General features: G+C 41.9%; 1 protein-coding gene across 13 annotated transcripts in view; it reads left to right on the top strand.

Moving 5' to 3' along the window:
• The window catches only part of ADAMTS17 (ADAM metallopeptidase with thrombospondin type 1 motif 17), a 191,601-nt gene that overhangs the window by 12,603 nt on the left and 162,426 nt on the right, over positions 1 to 16,572 (top strand). For all 13 annotated transcript variants that reach the window (XR_010475409.1, XR_010475408.1, XR_010475412.1 and 10 more), the window contains exon 4: positions 11,916 to 12,088. Coding sequence is in view for 4 of the 13 variants with exons in the window: in XM_065076676.1 (XP_064932748.1) it covers positions 11,916 to 12,088 (173 nt within the window). In the remaining 9 variants the exon portion in view is untranslated. The remainder of the gene's footprint in view (positions 1 to 11,915; positions 12,089 to 16,572) is intronic.

Raw genomic sequence — 16,572 nt, 5'->3', positions numbered from 1 at the left:
AACAGCTGGGAACAGAATTCATATTCTTTGGATGCTGGTTCTTTGACCGCAGGCTGGCTGTGCAAAAAAGGGAGCAAAGCACCCGGCTGCTGCACAGTGCAAACAGCCACCGCTTCAAGTAGCCGTGTCATAAAATAATGGAATTGCTCATGGGTTTTGCCACTTAAAGGCAGACTCCTGAATGCTTTTCATTGTTGCGGGAAAGAAATGTAAGTCATGGCTGTTAATAGGCTTAGCACCTTAATGACCTAATTGACTCCTGTCTGGTTTGGATTAACTTTTGTGTGCAAGGAGTTTAGAAACAAAAAAATTAATCCTCTCTGTCACACAAAAGGTCCATTCCTAATGAAATTGTGTGAAAATGATGATCTAGGGGCACGCTTTCAGAGTCTCTCCTGGGAAAAGGCCTCTTTGCTATGGCACCAACATTGGCAGAGTGAAGGACTCAGATTTGTACTAGAGAGTTTTTTTCACTGGCTTATGATTTGGCTCACCCAGGCTAAAACTTGGCAGGAAAGAATGGAGGTTGTAAATACTTAGGAATTGTTCACGTGCTAGACATTTAACATACATGTCCTGTATTGTGGAACAACATAGACAAAAAAGTGTATGTTTGTGTAAACACAATATAAAACAAGTATTTTTTCAAAGCTACAGAATTGCCATGCTTGGGTGTTTTCCAGTCCTTTGCTATTCTTGTGTTTTCTGAACAGAAAAGAATGACTTCTAAAGAAATTTTCTTCTCAAAATTTTGTAATTCAGCAGTACCCGGGCTTCAAATTGGGCTTCAAATACAATACAAAGCATTAGATGCTGAGTTTTTAATGTTGTTTATTGATCATGTCATAAGAATTCAAACAATTGATTCAATGGTGATGTAATGACTTGTGTGAGTGTTTGTAGGGGGAGGAAGAAAACATTTTAAGAAAGCAAAATGAACTTATTCAGAAGTGTCAGTGCTACTGAGGGGATAGAGAGCACAGGGTATGTATTTTGCTTGTGTTTCACCCAGAAATCTGGTACTTTCCTTGCAGACTCTAGCCATGGGGGAGGGAAACTGAGCTGAACAGATCCTAAAAGTCTGGTTTGATAAGTGGTTGTTAAAATCTCTAAAACAACTCCTTTAGTCTAAGTGGCACAACATGTCGTACAGCACTCCAAATTATTTTTAGAGCTACAGGAGAACTTTGTGGGAGCCAAATTTCTCTTAGAATAATCTGCATAAGAGGATTAATCTGGCTGTAGTTGGGCGTGGGAGAGCACTTAGGGTTGTGCATGGCTGGATCTTGAAGGCTTGAATCTGAAAGTGCCTCCTAATGGGTTAAAAAAAAATAAAATCCCAGGTCTGTGGATTCAGGACTGATGTTTTAATTCTTTTGTTTAAATTCTCCAGCAGCAAAGGGCTGATCCCATCACCGTGGGCCAGGTGCTATTGTTAGTCATATGATATGTGTATATGTATTATTTTTATCACCTGTCATCCACCAGGAGAAAGAGTTCAAGTCAGAATGCACATTTCTGCTCAGGCATGAACATGAGCCCCTGTGAGGCAAACAGAAAACCTATTAAAAGGTTTCCAGGTGCATATGCGTGAGGGGGAAGGAAGGAAAGGTTGGGTTTCATTTTCTCTGAAGCATGGCGTCATTAGGAACATGGGAAATAGCTTCACACCAGTGATGTGAAGCCCTTCTTTGGTTCTTGTCTCTAGACACTGGGCTGCATCTGGGGTACTAATCTGCTATCACAGTGTTCTGATCTTAAAGAAGAAGTTTGACAACTCTTGTCAAAGGTCCTGGACTAGCCTTTCTGGAGAGAGAATGGACTCATAGAGAGGTTTTTTTGTAGGTATTAATACAAATAAGTAAGAATTTATTTACAGATGAGGCAGGTGGGGAGAGAAAGTGGTCTCTTTTAATGCATCATTTTTGCAGTGCCTTCTGGTTTGGCCTAGATCCCCACAAATAGACTTCTTGATTTATTTGTGGGGATGAAGGGTTGTTGGAGGGCTGATGTGTGGGTGCTGGAGGGCTGTTGTGTGTTTTGGCAGTATCTGTGATTCCCGCTGACCTCTGACCATATATGAAGAGCTCATGGCAGAGGGGAAATGATTAGACCAGAGATGACTACAGGGAGCTGTACCATCTCCTGTAGCTAAGAATGGAGGTAGAAAACACCTGAGATAAGGCTTCTTCCATTGCCCTGTCTCTCTGTGACCTTGTAAGATATACAGTAAAGTTGTTTCCACATGACAATATACATCATACCCTCAGCTGCAGTAAATGGATATAGTTATATTAACTACAATAGTAGTTTAACTAATTTGCTAAGATCTGGTCACATATTTTGCATGTTTGCTAAGCCAAAGTCTACGGCTGGGAAAAATGTTTAATTTTTTCTTGGTGAGATAAAATATCAATGTTTAAGACAGAATCAAGCCCTGTTATGAAAGCACAGGGATCTCTTCTAACCATGGCATAAAACTTTCTGTTCTTTTGGGAGAGCTAAGTTCTGTTATAACTTTGACAAAGGTCTCCAGTGATGTATTAAAGTCCCCTTACATAGAAGGGATTTGATATAAAGTACAGTCCAGAAGCATGAGAGAGAGCAGCTTGTCTTTGGAGGGAAGGTTGTTATTTCATGTTTATGATATATACCTCATAAATCACTCTTAAATGCGGGTTTGCTTTAAACCCTTTTGTCAGTTTAAATGAACCACTTTTCATTTAATGCAGAAAAAAGCAGATAGTGAAAAAACAGGAAGGTCAACATTTTAATTCACAAAATAACTATGTGTTGCTTCTCTATTCAGTTACTTCTCAACCTGTTTTAACAATTGATCAAATCTGGTAATAATTTAAAGAAGCGCTAGCATGCAGGTATCGAATGCAGGGAATGCTTTCCCTGAACAGGTATAAATCCTACACACATGTTACTGCTACATTGGACTTCCCCATTTCTAATTGTTGTCTCTTAGCTGCATTTTCTCTGTAGGTTTGACTTGGCCTGAAGCAGCAGTTGTTATGGCCAAAAAACATGTGCACTAAAAATAGAGAGATGTAATGCAACCTGTATTAGTCCATATTAGGAAGCATCTGTTGAAGAATTAAAGCAAGGATTTCAACAATGAGCTATACAGAAGATGTAATGTGATTAAGTGTTTGCAAGCACAGAATATTCCCTGTTCCTGAAATTCAGCACTTTGCCCATGGGAATGTGTCTCACTCGTGTGGATAAATCCCTTGGTTTCTCCAGGTCCCTGGTCTTCCGAACAGGGAGTCTGGATTTTCCCTGTAAGTGTGTGATTGTTTCCTTATGGCTGATAAACAGCAGCCTTTTAGAGCAGTTTACCTTTCAGAAGTGTCCTTTTCCATTGCACGTGGCAAGTGAAGTTTTATTGCCGGTCTGTTCTGGATGAAGCCCTCAATGTGGATAATGTGGAGCAGGAGGGACTCCAGTTTCTTCTTCCTCTACTGTCAAGGTGCAAAAGAGACAATAAAAAAAGAGGACACGCAAATATGTGTAGCGTATGGATTTCTTCCCCTCCCAGAGCAGCTGCACGCAGAAGAGCTGTCCTGCTCCTTCACTTGGTTCCTAATAAAACTCAGTGCTAGTTTCCACTGGAACATAACGAAACCCAAACTGGCAGGTGGCAATAAACTAGGTTGTCTAGTGCATGCCATCCTTGTCTTGGGATTTTCACAGGTATTCCAGTGGTTGTTCTGGCTAAAAAGGCAGACAGGTGGCCCCAAGGAGACTAAGGCCCATCATTTACCTTTTAGGTGTCTTTGTTTTTTCTATATTGTCATAAAACATAGCACAGGGTTAGAGCCAAGAGTTGGGGATTGGGACTTTGGCCTGAACTCCTAAGGTTGTTTGACCTTTGATTGTCAGCAGATCACTTGGGACCTTACTTACAAAAGCTACCGAGTGTTGTGCAGCTACATGTTTGTATGGCCAAGATGGGAACACTTTGGGGCAGGTTTTGCCACTATTCAAAAGCTCTAAGCTTTCTTTGAGGTAGTTTGTAATTATGAGTGATCAGTCATAGGTGTCCCAAAATGTGAACCTGAGACTGAAGGTGCAGAAAATTAGAGATCATTTAGACTCTAACTCTCAAACATTTGCTTTATTTGCAAATTAGGGCTACTAACTTTGAGCTGGCAGTGGTACCAAGAGCCTTTGGATCTGAAAGTTGCTCTTTACACTGCCCATTTATTTCTTGGCTGATCTGTTCCCTATGTAGTTTGACACATTTGTATACATTAGGGATTAAAAATCACTATTACACTACTTCTTACTTCAATTTGACTTGCTGAGCCAACACCATCATGGGAGATGAACCTATATTCTTTACTGGCTTTGGAAACCACCAGAAGTAGATTGGCCGGTTTCAAGGCGTGTGCCACCACTCTTAAGGTACAGGTGTCATGGTGAGGCCAGACCGCAGGTGGGGAGCCCCTGGTTTGGTGACTCCCTGAGCTCTCCCAAGCCCAGCAGAAGCAACTGGAGTTCAGCTGCCAAAGCCCGGGATGAGTTGGGCAGGCTGGCAGTTGTAAAAACATTCTTTGCAAACTAAGCACCTTCATTAAAGATTCATTAAAATAAAATAACTGGCATCATTGGCCTCCAGGTTTTTCAACTGCAGCCAAGCGTTTTGTAGTCCCTAAAGCTCTGAAGCGGATTAGAGCTGTGCTTTGTGATTGGTCTCAGATCAGCGGAGTTTAAGCAGTTAAAACTGAGGAGTCTGAGTTCAGAGTCTTGTATCACTCCTTATCACTTGGACATAATTGTATTTGTGTTACAGGGTCTTCTCCCATGGCCCCAAGCAAGGTGAAACCTTTTTGTGTCTATCACAAAGAAAAGAATTCAATTCTCATTCAGAGAATTTACGGCTAGTAATAGGGCAAATCAAATATAGGATGAGAAACTGAGGCACAGAGGCTAAGAGGGAGTGGCAGAGCAGGTATTTCCATTCCCACTTTAACAGTCTTACCATTAAGCTGTACTTACTGTCCCTGCTTTCTGTACCATTAAATTGTCTTCTCTGTCTCACCTACGTGAGTCCTTTTTTGTAGCTTGACGGAAAGCCTACAGTGAAGGTGACCTTTAAAAAGAAGACGATCAGTGCACATAGTTAGGAGGTGGCAGTCTTTGAAATCCTGCTGCCAAAGTGAACCAGTGAGTGGACAGAGAATCATAGTGCTAATCCTGCGGTGTCTCGCAGGCCTGCCATTTAAGACAAAGTTCTGATGTGTTATGTTGATGACCGAGTGTGTTTTGCAGGAGAATAAGTTTTTAACTATGTGTCCAAGCCACAGACTAACTTGGATAACAATCCTTGCAATAAAATCTCTGTGGTGTTTTGAGATGCAGGAAAGAGTTCATGACTTTGGTCTCAAGTTCTTGTTTGCTGCTGTGCCAGACAAATAGTCATGAACTTGTGATTTGGTATGAAAGTGGCCATGTGAAAAAATAAATAACACTTTTGGGAGGTTGATTAGGGAGCAATGGATCATTCTGCTATGCAGTGATTTTTACTACATTCTGCATGATTCTGTCTGCCATTCCAGTCAGAAAGAAATTGGAGGTGCATAACCATCTTGTAGAACACGGCTTTAAAAATGAGAAAACACTTCTCAGCCTGCAGTTGGGTGTGATTTGAATGAGCAAGCATTTTTAATCCCTGGGCTTCAGGCTACCCACTGGCAGCAGCTGGTGGTGGTAAATCTGAAATCCCAAGGTTTTGATGGGGGTACAAAAGTCCAGTGCACAGGGACGATATTGTGCAGTGTCCTGACAGAGGTGAAGGGGGCTACATGTTCCCGTGGCTGGAAACAGGTTGGGAAGTTCTGGATGTGGCAGCAGCTCCAATAGTGTCTGTTGTTCTTAGTTTCTTTTTTCCATCTTTGCTTGTGTCTGCTCTGAGAAGAACCTCTCTGTTGTTGTATGGATGAAAGCTGCAGCTGCAAGGTAACCAATGCACAGAGCTGTGGATGTAAAGCACACAGGAGGCAGTGAAGGGTTGTTTCTGGTGGTGTCCATTAATTTTGAACTGGACTTTTTTATGTGCCTCTGGCAATCTTGCAGCTCTGAGCTGTCCTGTGATCTCTGGTTGCTCCTTTAGCTCAGGCTGTGTTAGCATATGTCCTCATCCTGGTAGTCTCAGAGCTCTAAACCTGTTCGAATTTGTCTTGCAACTTCTAACCATGAGCAACTTGATCCCCAGGCTGAGCAAATGAGGCTGCTGACCTGTGTGGTTCGTGGGCATCCGCTGTGTTGGTGCTGTCTGTGCAGTCAGTCTTTTGAAAGATGATGTTCAATAAACAGTTTGGAAGGAGCTCTGCTGTCAGATCCAAACATGAGTAGACTGATTTAACCATAGCATGTTTCTCTTGATGTGTTTTTAAATAATAAGCACTCTCCATGTTTCAACCCACCATCCCTTGATCTTAATTCAAACTAAGAAGGAAGCCTGCCTGTATTCTGTTCAGGTTTTGCTTTTGCTCTCGTCCTGGAATGTAGATGCTGCTGGTTAACTTCCACTTGCTGTTTCACTTCCTTCCTGGGCTCCGCCTTACACCTCGCCTTTTCGATTTGACATGAAATCAAGCCATTAAAATAGATTTTATTTATTTCTCTTTTCAATTAGTGCAGTTTTTAGATTAAGTGGCAATGATTTTCTAGATTAAACAGCAATGGGTAAGAGACATTGCTACAGTAATCTGATTGTTCAAACACAGAACTGTTAGCCTTTTGAGAGGCATTTGTATCTTACATCTAGTACCACAGTAACTTTGTGGGATCTTGTCCCTCTAATAATGCAGCAAACTAGCCCTTCATATGGTTGACTTATGGTTTCAGGTTAACTAGTAAGCGTACACCTCAAGAAATTCTGTTCTTTAATTTCCAGGCTTGGTTTCTGTGCAGAATCTCTTTTTTCTTTCTGTCTTTTGCTTTGCAGAGGTGATGATTTTTATTTTTAATTGAAACTAATAAAACCCACCTGATGGGAGTGCCAGTGAAAGATTCTCTAGAAACTCCTGGGGCACAGGGAAAACTAATGTTGGCTGTTTGCCCCAATTGCATCCTCCCTCCTTTTTTTCAAGATGCTGAGGTAACAGTGTAAAGGAAAATAGAGTCAGCGCTCTGTGTGAGGGTATATAGAGATGTTAAAGGGGTCATGGGTGAAGTTAGCAAAGGGCTTCTGAGGAGGAACCGGAGAGGATTTTTAAGGCAGCAATAGAACAGAGCTTCTAGGGAGAAATCTGGCCTTGCATAAAGGATTCAGCAATATTAATTTTATTTGTGGCTTTCATTGAACTACATCCAGGAACTTTCGGTAGATTTAACTAGAATGAGGTAGCTAAAGTTACAAAGGGAAAGATTAGGGAGGAAAAAAAGTGGAAGGCTAAAGAAGAAGAGGTTGCTTTTCGGATGAGTCTGGGAAATACTGTTTGTTGGAAGGGAAGGGAGGAGGAGCAGGAAGGGACTCTGCAATTACAGCAAGAATGTGCCAAAAAGCAGACAGTGCTAGACGGGGCTTTTGGTGTGTAATAGGAAAAGGTCATTTGGGGCGGTTGCTTTGGAATTGTACATCTGTTGAGCTGCCATAAAAAGCACTGAACATCAGGAGTTTTCTACTGAGGCTTCAGAAGAGCTCTGTTGTGCTTCTGATGGCAGCACGGACTGTATTTTTTTGCCATTGTCAGGAAGATTGCAAAGACTGCTGGACTGCAGAATGTGATGTGAGGATCTGGGGGTGTACCACTCTTCTCCTTTCACCTAATAGTCCTAAATTTTGTGGAATTTTTAGCCAGGTAGACTGTGTAACACACTGGCAGAAGAGTAATGTCCCTTGCACCTAGTCACCCCCAGCATATACGTGCTGTGTTGTAGATTGACTGTTTCAGCTCGTATTTCACATGAAACTGTCTGACCTCTTAAGCGGGGAACACCTGACTCCTAAAATAGCGTGCAGTTTGGTTATGTATGTTCCCCACAATGTAAACTCTTATGACAGGCTCCTGCCCGTGTTTTATGGCCTCTCATGCCTTCACACTAACACTTAACATCTGCACCACAAAATTTGTAACATCAGTTTGTTCAAATAAAGAATCCACCAAGCATTTAATCCTTGTTTTAATGGCCGATGTTTATTTTAGTTTGGAGTTTCATGCACTCGTGGAGGGATTCTCTGCCCATAGTCCATAAATCACATGAGGCAGGAGTGAGACTTCTCTGTGCTGGCTTGTTTCTGAAGTGAGGCTCTGGAAATGGGGGCGGTTTTTGATACCTCCATAAAGTTGACTCACCTCAGGTGTGAGCTGCAGATGCGGTTAATGAGGATTTTTGCTAATGGTTTTGGATCTTTTTCTCTGCTTTGTCAAATGTCTACGATATGGGATGTGTGTTTCTTCTGTTCTGCTTGCGATGGTTCATCCATGTAAATGACTAGTTTTGTATTTTCTCTATGTGCTTGATTACACTGGAAAATTGTGTGTGTGGTAGGTAGGAAGATGCAAACAGAGACCACCCTAAGTATCCCTCTGCAAGAACAAAAAGAATAAAGTAGAGTTACCCTGTAGAGGAGCTACAAACATGAAAAGGAGGACTCATGACACTTGTGTTCAAGTAGTTTGTGTTGCTCTCCCTTCTTCTGTTGTGTTTCACTGGTGACCACCTGAGCTCTTTGTAGGCTCCCTTGAGTCCATTACATGTTGCCTGTTTTGAGTGCTTGGTAAGTTTACACTTGGAGAATGTGAGGGAGAGGACGAGAGCAGTGAGGTCACTTTGGCTGTGTTTCTAGGCAGGCCTGTGGGGTGGTGGTTTTCCACACACAACCTCTCATCCCCACCACCCAGTGGAAAGCAGCCAGTCCACAGCTTCACATAAAGCTTATGGAGGGATGGGGGCCAGAGGCTTCGTGTGAACCAAGACTACCCAGCAATTTGCCAGGAGTCCCTTTACACTGCTGCTCTCCAGAAATCACACCTTTTAGAGTTTTGTACAGCTGCCTTCTGCAAAGAGGCACTGAGTGGAATCGGCCAAGCCTCGCCAGCTCCTTCATCTGCCTCCGGAGCAGGGACCACACCGGGCAATCTTATGGCAGGTGAGCCTCTTCTCCACAAAATGCAAGGTACAGTCTGGCATAGTGGGTGACTCCTCTGACACAAGCGTCTTCTACCAAAACTGAGATTTTTTGAAGTGAAAACCCAGAGTACGCTAAATTTATTTTCTTCTACTTAAACCCATTTACACAGCTCATTCAATGCCAGACCCAGACTTCTCTCAGATTCAGGCCTAGCCCCCCATAAAAGCAACTCCTCTATAGGTAGGAGACTGCTACCAACTGGAAGCTTTTAATTTATTAGGGAATTACCCAAATAGGACTTTGTTGGGGAAGTGCTGTAACTTGCAGGTAGGTTCTGATTGCTAGCAGCAAGACCCAAAAGGTCCATGTTCTTTCTGAAATAATTTGCCTTCACTTCCTTCTTTGATTTGTGCTTTTTTTCCCCTGGTAATAATAATGTAATAATAATAATAATAGTAATAATAATAATAATTATTATTATTATTGTTTCCCCTGGTTATTATAATAACAATAACAACCTTGAAAGCACTGCAGCTAAAGACGGATGGCTGTGCAGAGGGAGGGATGGGTGCATGAATGGAATAAAGTGAATAAACAAACAAACATGCGAGCTTTTTCCACAAACGTTTGAAGTCACTTCCATTTCATAGTTGGCAAATCGAAGGTGCATTCATCTTTCCTTCTTTCTGCCATGGTCGCTCCATTTTATTTTATTGCCTTTCCACAGCACTTAAAAACATACAGATGTGCTCTGAGGCAGCTTTGTCATGATTGTGCACTTTTTTGTAGCTGTCCTGCAGTCCTTGTGAAAACAAGCCTTGAAATTTGGTTATTTTCATCTCTGCTGCTGGTGCGTACCTTCCATTATTTACGAGCACCCCAGGTTTTCATTTTTTGCTTGTCCATAGGCCCCTGTCTGTCTTTTTAGACCTGGGGGGGATAGTTCCAAAATCTTTTTTTAAAGATTCAAATAGAATTTCATGGTTGTTTTCTCAGTTTAGAATATGTACCCAGTGTTGACAGTTGATGCCTTGGGCAGAAAAGGGTGTGCAGAGCCATACTGGATGACTGCTGGACTACTCAGAATGGGGATACGGGATGGACATGTGCAAATGTGTGTATTGACGAGACAGAAAATGTGGGAATGAGCAGAAGGCAGGGACTCCATTTCAGGTGGGCTTTGGGGCCTTAGAGCTGGTAGAGTTTATCACCCTGAGTTGAATGCAAGAGAGTTGGTCAGGGGAAAACTGATGGTCTGGATGAGTGTATTTATCAGCCTGGGAAAGAAGGGAAATTCAAGCTGAATTATGTTGAAAGAGCTGGTAGACAACTGTGGAAAAACAGGATCAGTGAACACTAACTCAGATCTGCCTGCTGCAGAACGGTGCTTTGCTAAGACAGGGTCTCAGGTTAATTCTATAGAAAATTTAAAAGGGATTCTCTGCTCTGGGAAATGCTCGTGTGTAATGTGACATAAGAGGTAACTGTGATCATCCATTATGGTCTGTCCCATGTCACTTTAGCACTGAATGTTGTGCTTATGCTGTTTCAAGGCCTATTGTGTGTTCTGTTCCCTTTTTCGTGGGAAGAAATGGACATTAATACCAGTGACAGTATCTTAGTGTCAGTATATTGCAGGCTGAGCAGTAGGCAGATGTAATTTCAGTGAACCTTGGCCATTCGTTTCTTATTGCAAAATAAATTTGTTTTAATGACTTAATTTGCCTTGCTTTTATTTTACAATTGAAAACATGAATATATATATTTTTGTGACTGCAAAGAAGTGAGTAGATTCAATTTCAGATCTGAACTAAATTTCTCCTTTGTTCATGTCTCAGCTGCTTTGCACATCTGCCTTTGAACTGTGAAACACGTTTCACCTTTCAGTTTAGCAGAGTACAAATTAGTCTCTTAGTTTGGAGTAAGGGAAGTTTAACTTGTGTGGTTTAATTTTTGTGTTCATCCTAGCTGAATGCTGCTTCATTTTGTAGTCCTCAGAATGGGTCCTTTTCACAGGTTCTTGTCACTTGGGTTCATTAAGGATCAGCTGGTCGAGGGAGTCCCCTGCTTTTGCTCTACATACCACAGTAACGAGGCATGTGAGCTCTGCACGTAGGTGGCCGGTGACTGCAGCTGCTGGTGCTGGTGCTCATGCCAACAGCAATAAATGAGCAAAGAAAGCTTGAGAAGGTCTTATCTAGCCTGACCTTCTGGGTTTTGTCCAGAGACTTCTGCAGTTGGCCAGTAATGCATGTTCCAAAACAATCTGACTTAGTTTTAAAAAGTTGAGGCTCTATCTTGTGTTCTGTCACATTGCCCTAGTAATGCTGGTAGCAATTAAAAATGCAACCGATGGAAATACTGACTCCAGGAATATCTTACCGCTTCTCTGGCTAAGGAGAACCTGCAGACTCTAGAGTGTATGCTGTATCCCAAAGGACAGTCTCCAATCCTAAAGTTTTCTTGAGCAGATTTTTTTTAGTTGGCACTTGTTCCATTACAATGGGATGTTATGCTTTTCACAAGCAGGACTTACAATTTCTCAAATTTTTGCAAGAGCATGGCTTCTCTGTTTGAATTACAGCTAATCCTTTACTGTTCTGGACTTCTCTTTTCCCTTTCATATTTGGATGTAATCTGGTGGTCTCGTAGAGATCTGCACACAGAGGTACAGATGTACTTGCAATGGAACATCTTGGTTGCTTCTGTTAATCAGAAAAGGACACTTTAATAAAGGTCATTGCAATCTGAATTTGCACAAGAATATTTGCTTAAAGGAGTATAAATGTTTTATTATGATCTTAACAAGTATTTTGACTTGTAGAAAAGAAGAGACACAAGAAAATGAAATCAACCAGTGACTGGAGGGAGAGACGAAACGCCATTCGACTGACCAACGAGTACACAGTAGAAACTCTGGTGGTGGCAGATGCTGATATGGTCCAATACCACGGTGCAGAGGCTGCCCAGAGATTCATCCTCACAGTTATGAATATGGTAAGTGGGCACTTTACTTTTAAAAGAAGAAGCAAGAGTAAACAGATCATATCCAGGGTAGGTTAAAGCTGGAGTCCTTGGCAGCAGAACTGGGTAGCTGTTTTGACCTTGAGGTATTAGGAAGGGTTTTGGTTTTTTGTTATGTGCCTCTTCTCTCCCATCTGTGTGATTCCCTGTTTTTGCCCGAGGACATCACAATATAAAACTTTGTTGAAACTGAAAATTTGCAGCTTTTCAGTTAGGACATAATTGTTTAGGAGTTGTATTTTCCCACCGTGGCTTTTGTACTGCTATGGTTTACCTTAGAAGAGAGTATCCCAGAGTGGATAGATGGTCTTGTCTGACATGATGTCTTTTAAAAAAGATATTTTCTAGCAGGTAGTCAAAGTGTTATTGAAACCAGCAGTTATATTGATTTCCAGCAGAAAACCTGGCTTTAAGTCAGTTAGAAACACTTTTGATCTCCGACTTTTCCATAATGAAAATGGTTGTTGTAGAAAACATGGCGAACTTCTCACCAAACTGCCCCTGATCCCATTCTCTTTACCCCAGGACCTCTTGTGCTATGTGAAGTGGGGCTGATCCTACCTCTGAATAGTTGATGGAGGTGGGCTTTAGAAGCGTTCTAGAAATTCTGCAGAGAATCTGCCAGGTTTGCTTTTTGAAATTGCAAGTTTGTATGTGGTGTGTGTGTTCATTTGTTAGCTGTTCTAGCAGCTAAGCCTTCCGTCTCTGTTGATAAGGGAACACAAAGCCTCCCACCATGAGTGCTTGCTTACTCACTTGTTGGCAGTCCTAATAAAGAGATAATGGCTAAATTGTGTGTGGACACTGGAGACTCTGGTCAGAGCTGGTAGGGGTCCTTCCAGAAGTACTTGCACAAGGAAGTTTTGGAGGAAGTTTGTGTTCCTGTGCCCATGCTATTGTAACCTCCAGGAAGAGTTCATTCTCCTGACTACTGCTCCATTGTTCATGAGGAGCAAATGGGCTTGCAAAAAAAAAAAAAAATAACAGTTCTTAATAGTAATTGACTGGTCATGCCTCCTGGTGGAGAGCTGAGTGATGGATGCTCAGTCTGTAATCCGGCTACGGGACAACAGCTTTTGAAGAGCTCTTGTATTCCTTTATCAAGCACTGGGGTGAGGGAGCCCTCCTGTAGTGAAATGCTTTGCTGATTAAGCAGGGAGTTTGTTTAGCTAGTCTTTTCCACTAACGAGAGGCTTTTCTGTGTCTGTCTACCTTTTATTTGCCTTCTAGCATGCTGTGGCAAGAGTCACTTAATAGGGCTTTATTGTGTCTGTACATCTGTTTGGATGGGTTTGTAGGAAATGTCGTCTTGCAACAAATCTATTTGTGCCACCGTCATTTCAGAGTCTACTTACTGGCTTTCTTGCACTTGAGGATGTGTTTGCTGGGGTACAAGAACCACCTTCTTCTCAAAGCCATGGTTCTGTGCCTTTAAATTCACATACCAGATCTGCAGTGAGCAGGCAGAACAAAAGTTCAGCTCTGAACAAACCTGCTTCTCAAGTCATTTTTTTGATCTAACAAAAATGTATATTTGGATGTAGAGTATGTGTCAAGGCTGAGTTTCTTCCTTATGTCAGATGCTTGGGACCTCTAGAAGGGTGATGGATGTGTTTGGTGGTTTTTTTTTTCAGTGGCAGCCCCGGTGTCCTCCTAAAATCTGTTCTGCACTGATTGATCAGTGAGATAATAAAAATCTGCCGTTGTGCCCAACAGTTCTGCTGGGGCTGGGACAGGGTGTTATGGCTGTGAGAGTTCTTAAAACATGCGTCTAATCATCTGTCTTGATGATCCATGTACCAAAAGGTGAATTATTTCAGAGTAGCCACTAGTGCATCGCTGCGTTGTGTAGCTTTTTCAGCCTGTGAAGATTGGTAGGGTTAAGTACACTGACAAACCAAGTCCTAAACAGAAGACGGACATGACTACTGTTGTCTGTCTAGGCTGAGGAGTACTGCAGAAGATCTCAGTAGCATCAGCTTGCCAGGTGTGAATATATATGTATGGAGAGGTACTGATAGATAAGGTTGCGTTCTGTACACCCGTTTATTATGCAAACATTGAAGCTTAGTTTCCAATGGATTTAGCTGATGGAGTTTTAAGCTAGATTCTGATGCTGTAGTGTGAGCTCACCTCTTTATTAGACACTAGAGAGTGCACATGGAAGAGGAGTCTTGGCTGAGGAACACATTTATCTGACATCTCCTAAGGTGCAAAATCCAGCTGAAATGCTTCCCACTGTTAAGTCATTGCTCCTACAGGCTCACCCATGTGATTCTTCTGATGTCTGATGGGATCTGAATTTGTGTTTCAACTTTGCAGCCTTCACAGGAGCACTGACAGAGTGTCTCTCCTTTGTCTGGCCACCTACATTCGCAGACTTGTAGGAACGTAGTGTCTTTCAGGCGTCTACCTCCCTGAGGAAATTGGTTGAGTGGCTGGCAAGATCGGAAGATACTGAGGAAAAATAATAGGCAAACACATAGGTATCATTGTATAGATCCTTCATTCTGAGGCTATAAAAGGGAATTTTAACATTCCATTTGCCATAATGGAAGCTGATTTTCATCCTAGCAAAAGAGGCTGAAGAATAATTCAGAAACTGTATAATATTTCAGGAAGAGAGATAAGGTAACAGTGTGGTTTAGGCAGGCCTTAGCTGAACCTTGCTCAGCCGCACTCTTTGGGCAGTGCCTGAACCAGGCATGGTCAATCTTTGTGTGGCAGTTTCTCATCTGTAAAACTTCGATATGAGGAACAGCACAGCCCCAGCTCCTTAGGGCAACATCTATTACATCCTTCTCTGGTGCAGAGTCAGTTGTGTTCCACGTAACCACACCAATGAGAGTCTCCTGCCCGCTTGGGATCTTTTTCTCCTGCCTCAATGTGACCGCTGTCAGCCTCCTGTGAGTCTTAGCTGGGGGACAGGATTTGCCCCGTGAAATTAGGCAGTGCTTATTCAGCTCCACTGCAGGATGGCGGGCTGCCTCTAAAAGAAACCAGAATGTTAATTTTGGCTTGAATGCTTGCATTTAAGCAAATAGAACATTACTGGTCAGGGCTATATTAACTTAACTCCTCTCTGTAAGCTATTACGTTTACTGTCAAACCACAAAACAAGCATTAAGAGGTCTTATTAATGCATTTTATATTTATAGACATTTTAAATAAAGTGATCTGCCTTAAAGTATTTAATGTTTATTTGTGTTACAAGAATTTCTGAAGGGAAAAAAAAGTCGGCATTCCAAAATACTGTTTTATTGCTCCTTTGGTAAATGAGAATCTTGGGGCGAAGAAAACCAAACTACCACCCTCCTCTAGAATAACATCTAAGAAACACAGCAAACCCCTTTTGCAACCCAGAAATAACAGGTAGTACTTCATATAGCAAATGTTGTATTTTTAACAATATTCTCTAGTTCTGACTGTCCCCCTGAGAAGATAATAGATTCACATTAAAGGTACTTTTTTTTTCTTCATGTCATTTTAGAGGTGCAGGCTCTTTCATTTACTAAACTAATATTTGAAGTTTTAAGACAGATTTTTCGAAGATCACAGAAGAATTTCCCTCTAAGGGACTCGGTAATGTATGAGTAGGAACAAGCATGGCTCCAGGGTGTCGAGTTGACGTTTTGTAAATGACCACCTTGAAAATGAAATCTTTTCTTGTTTCTGCCATGGTATTTTATTCAGCATGGTTTGCCTAATGGGAGATATCTGATGGCTTTGTGATAATGTTAAATAAGCTGATAAAGAAGTTGTCGAATGTTACCACGTACATCTGGCAGCCTCAGTGAGGCAATGAGTTCATGGGCCTGCTGAATATCAGGACATGGACAGAGAGGGACATTAGCAGAATTATAGAAATGCAAAACCAGTTCCTTAAAGATAGGTGCCAATTTACTTTTCTAAGTTAAACTCCCTTGTTATTGAGCTTTGCACAGTGTTGCAGTGTTTGCATTTCAGTTCTTGCCTCTTCTTTGCGTCCTTTGGCTTGAGGACATTGCCCGTTCGTGCCTTTCTTCAGTAGCCACCAGCATTTAGAAGTTCCTCTGAATTCCAAACCGACGTCCCTTTGTAGTAAAACACACATATTTTGCTCACCCTTTCTGTTAGTCTTCATCTGGCAACTATAATTCATTATCGCATTTCATCCGTGTCGAGGCTGTTTGGACGGATGTTCTGTTTCTTATGAAGTCCCGTGTTGTTCTTGTGACATTTCATGGCTTCATCTAAACTGAACTTCAGATTTCTCAGCCAGCAACTGGAAGACCAGTGCATTGGCCTTCTCTTTGCCTCTCCCCTGTGTTTCTGTCTATCTGCTTACAACATCTGCCATTTTTGGGCTTGGTTCACATCACAAGCAGGTTCTGAAGCATGAGGCTTGCACTGCTTTCTCTCAGGAATTTTATGCTTTTGTTTCATAAAACCATAGAATCATAGAACTGTTTTGGTTG

Source organism: Columba livia, chromosome 11 (genome assembly GCF_036013475.1).
Source record: "Columba livia isolate bColLiv1 breed racing homer chromosome 11, bColLiv1.pat.W.v2, whole genome shotgun sequence".
NCBI lineage: Eukaryota > Metazoa > Chordata > Aves > Columbiformes > Columbidae > Columba > Columba livia.
Note: the sequence above shows the minus strand (reverse complement) of the source record. Positions and strands in the feature narration are given on the sequence as shown.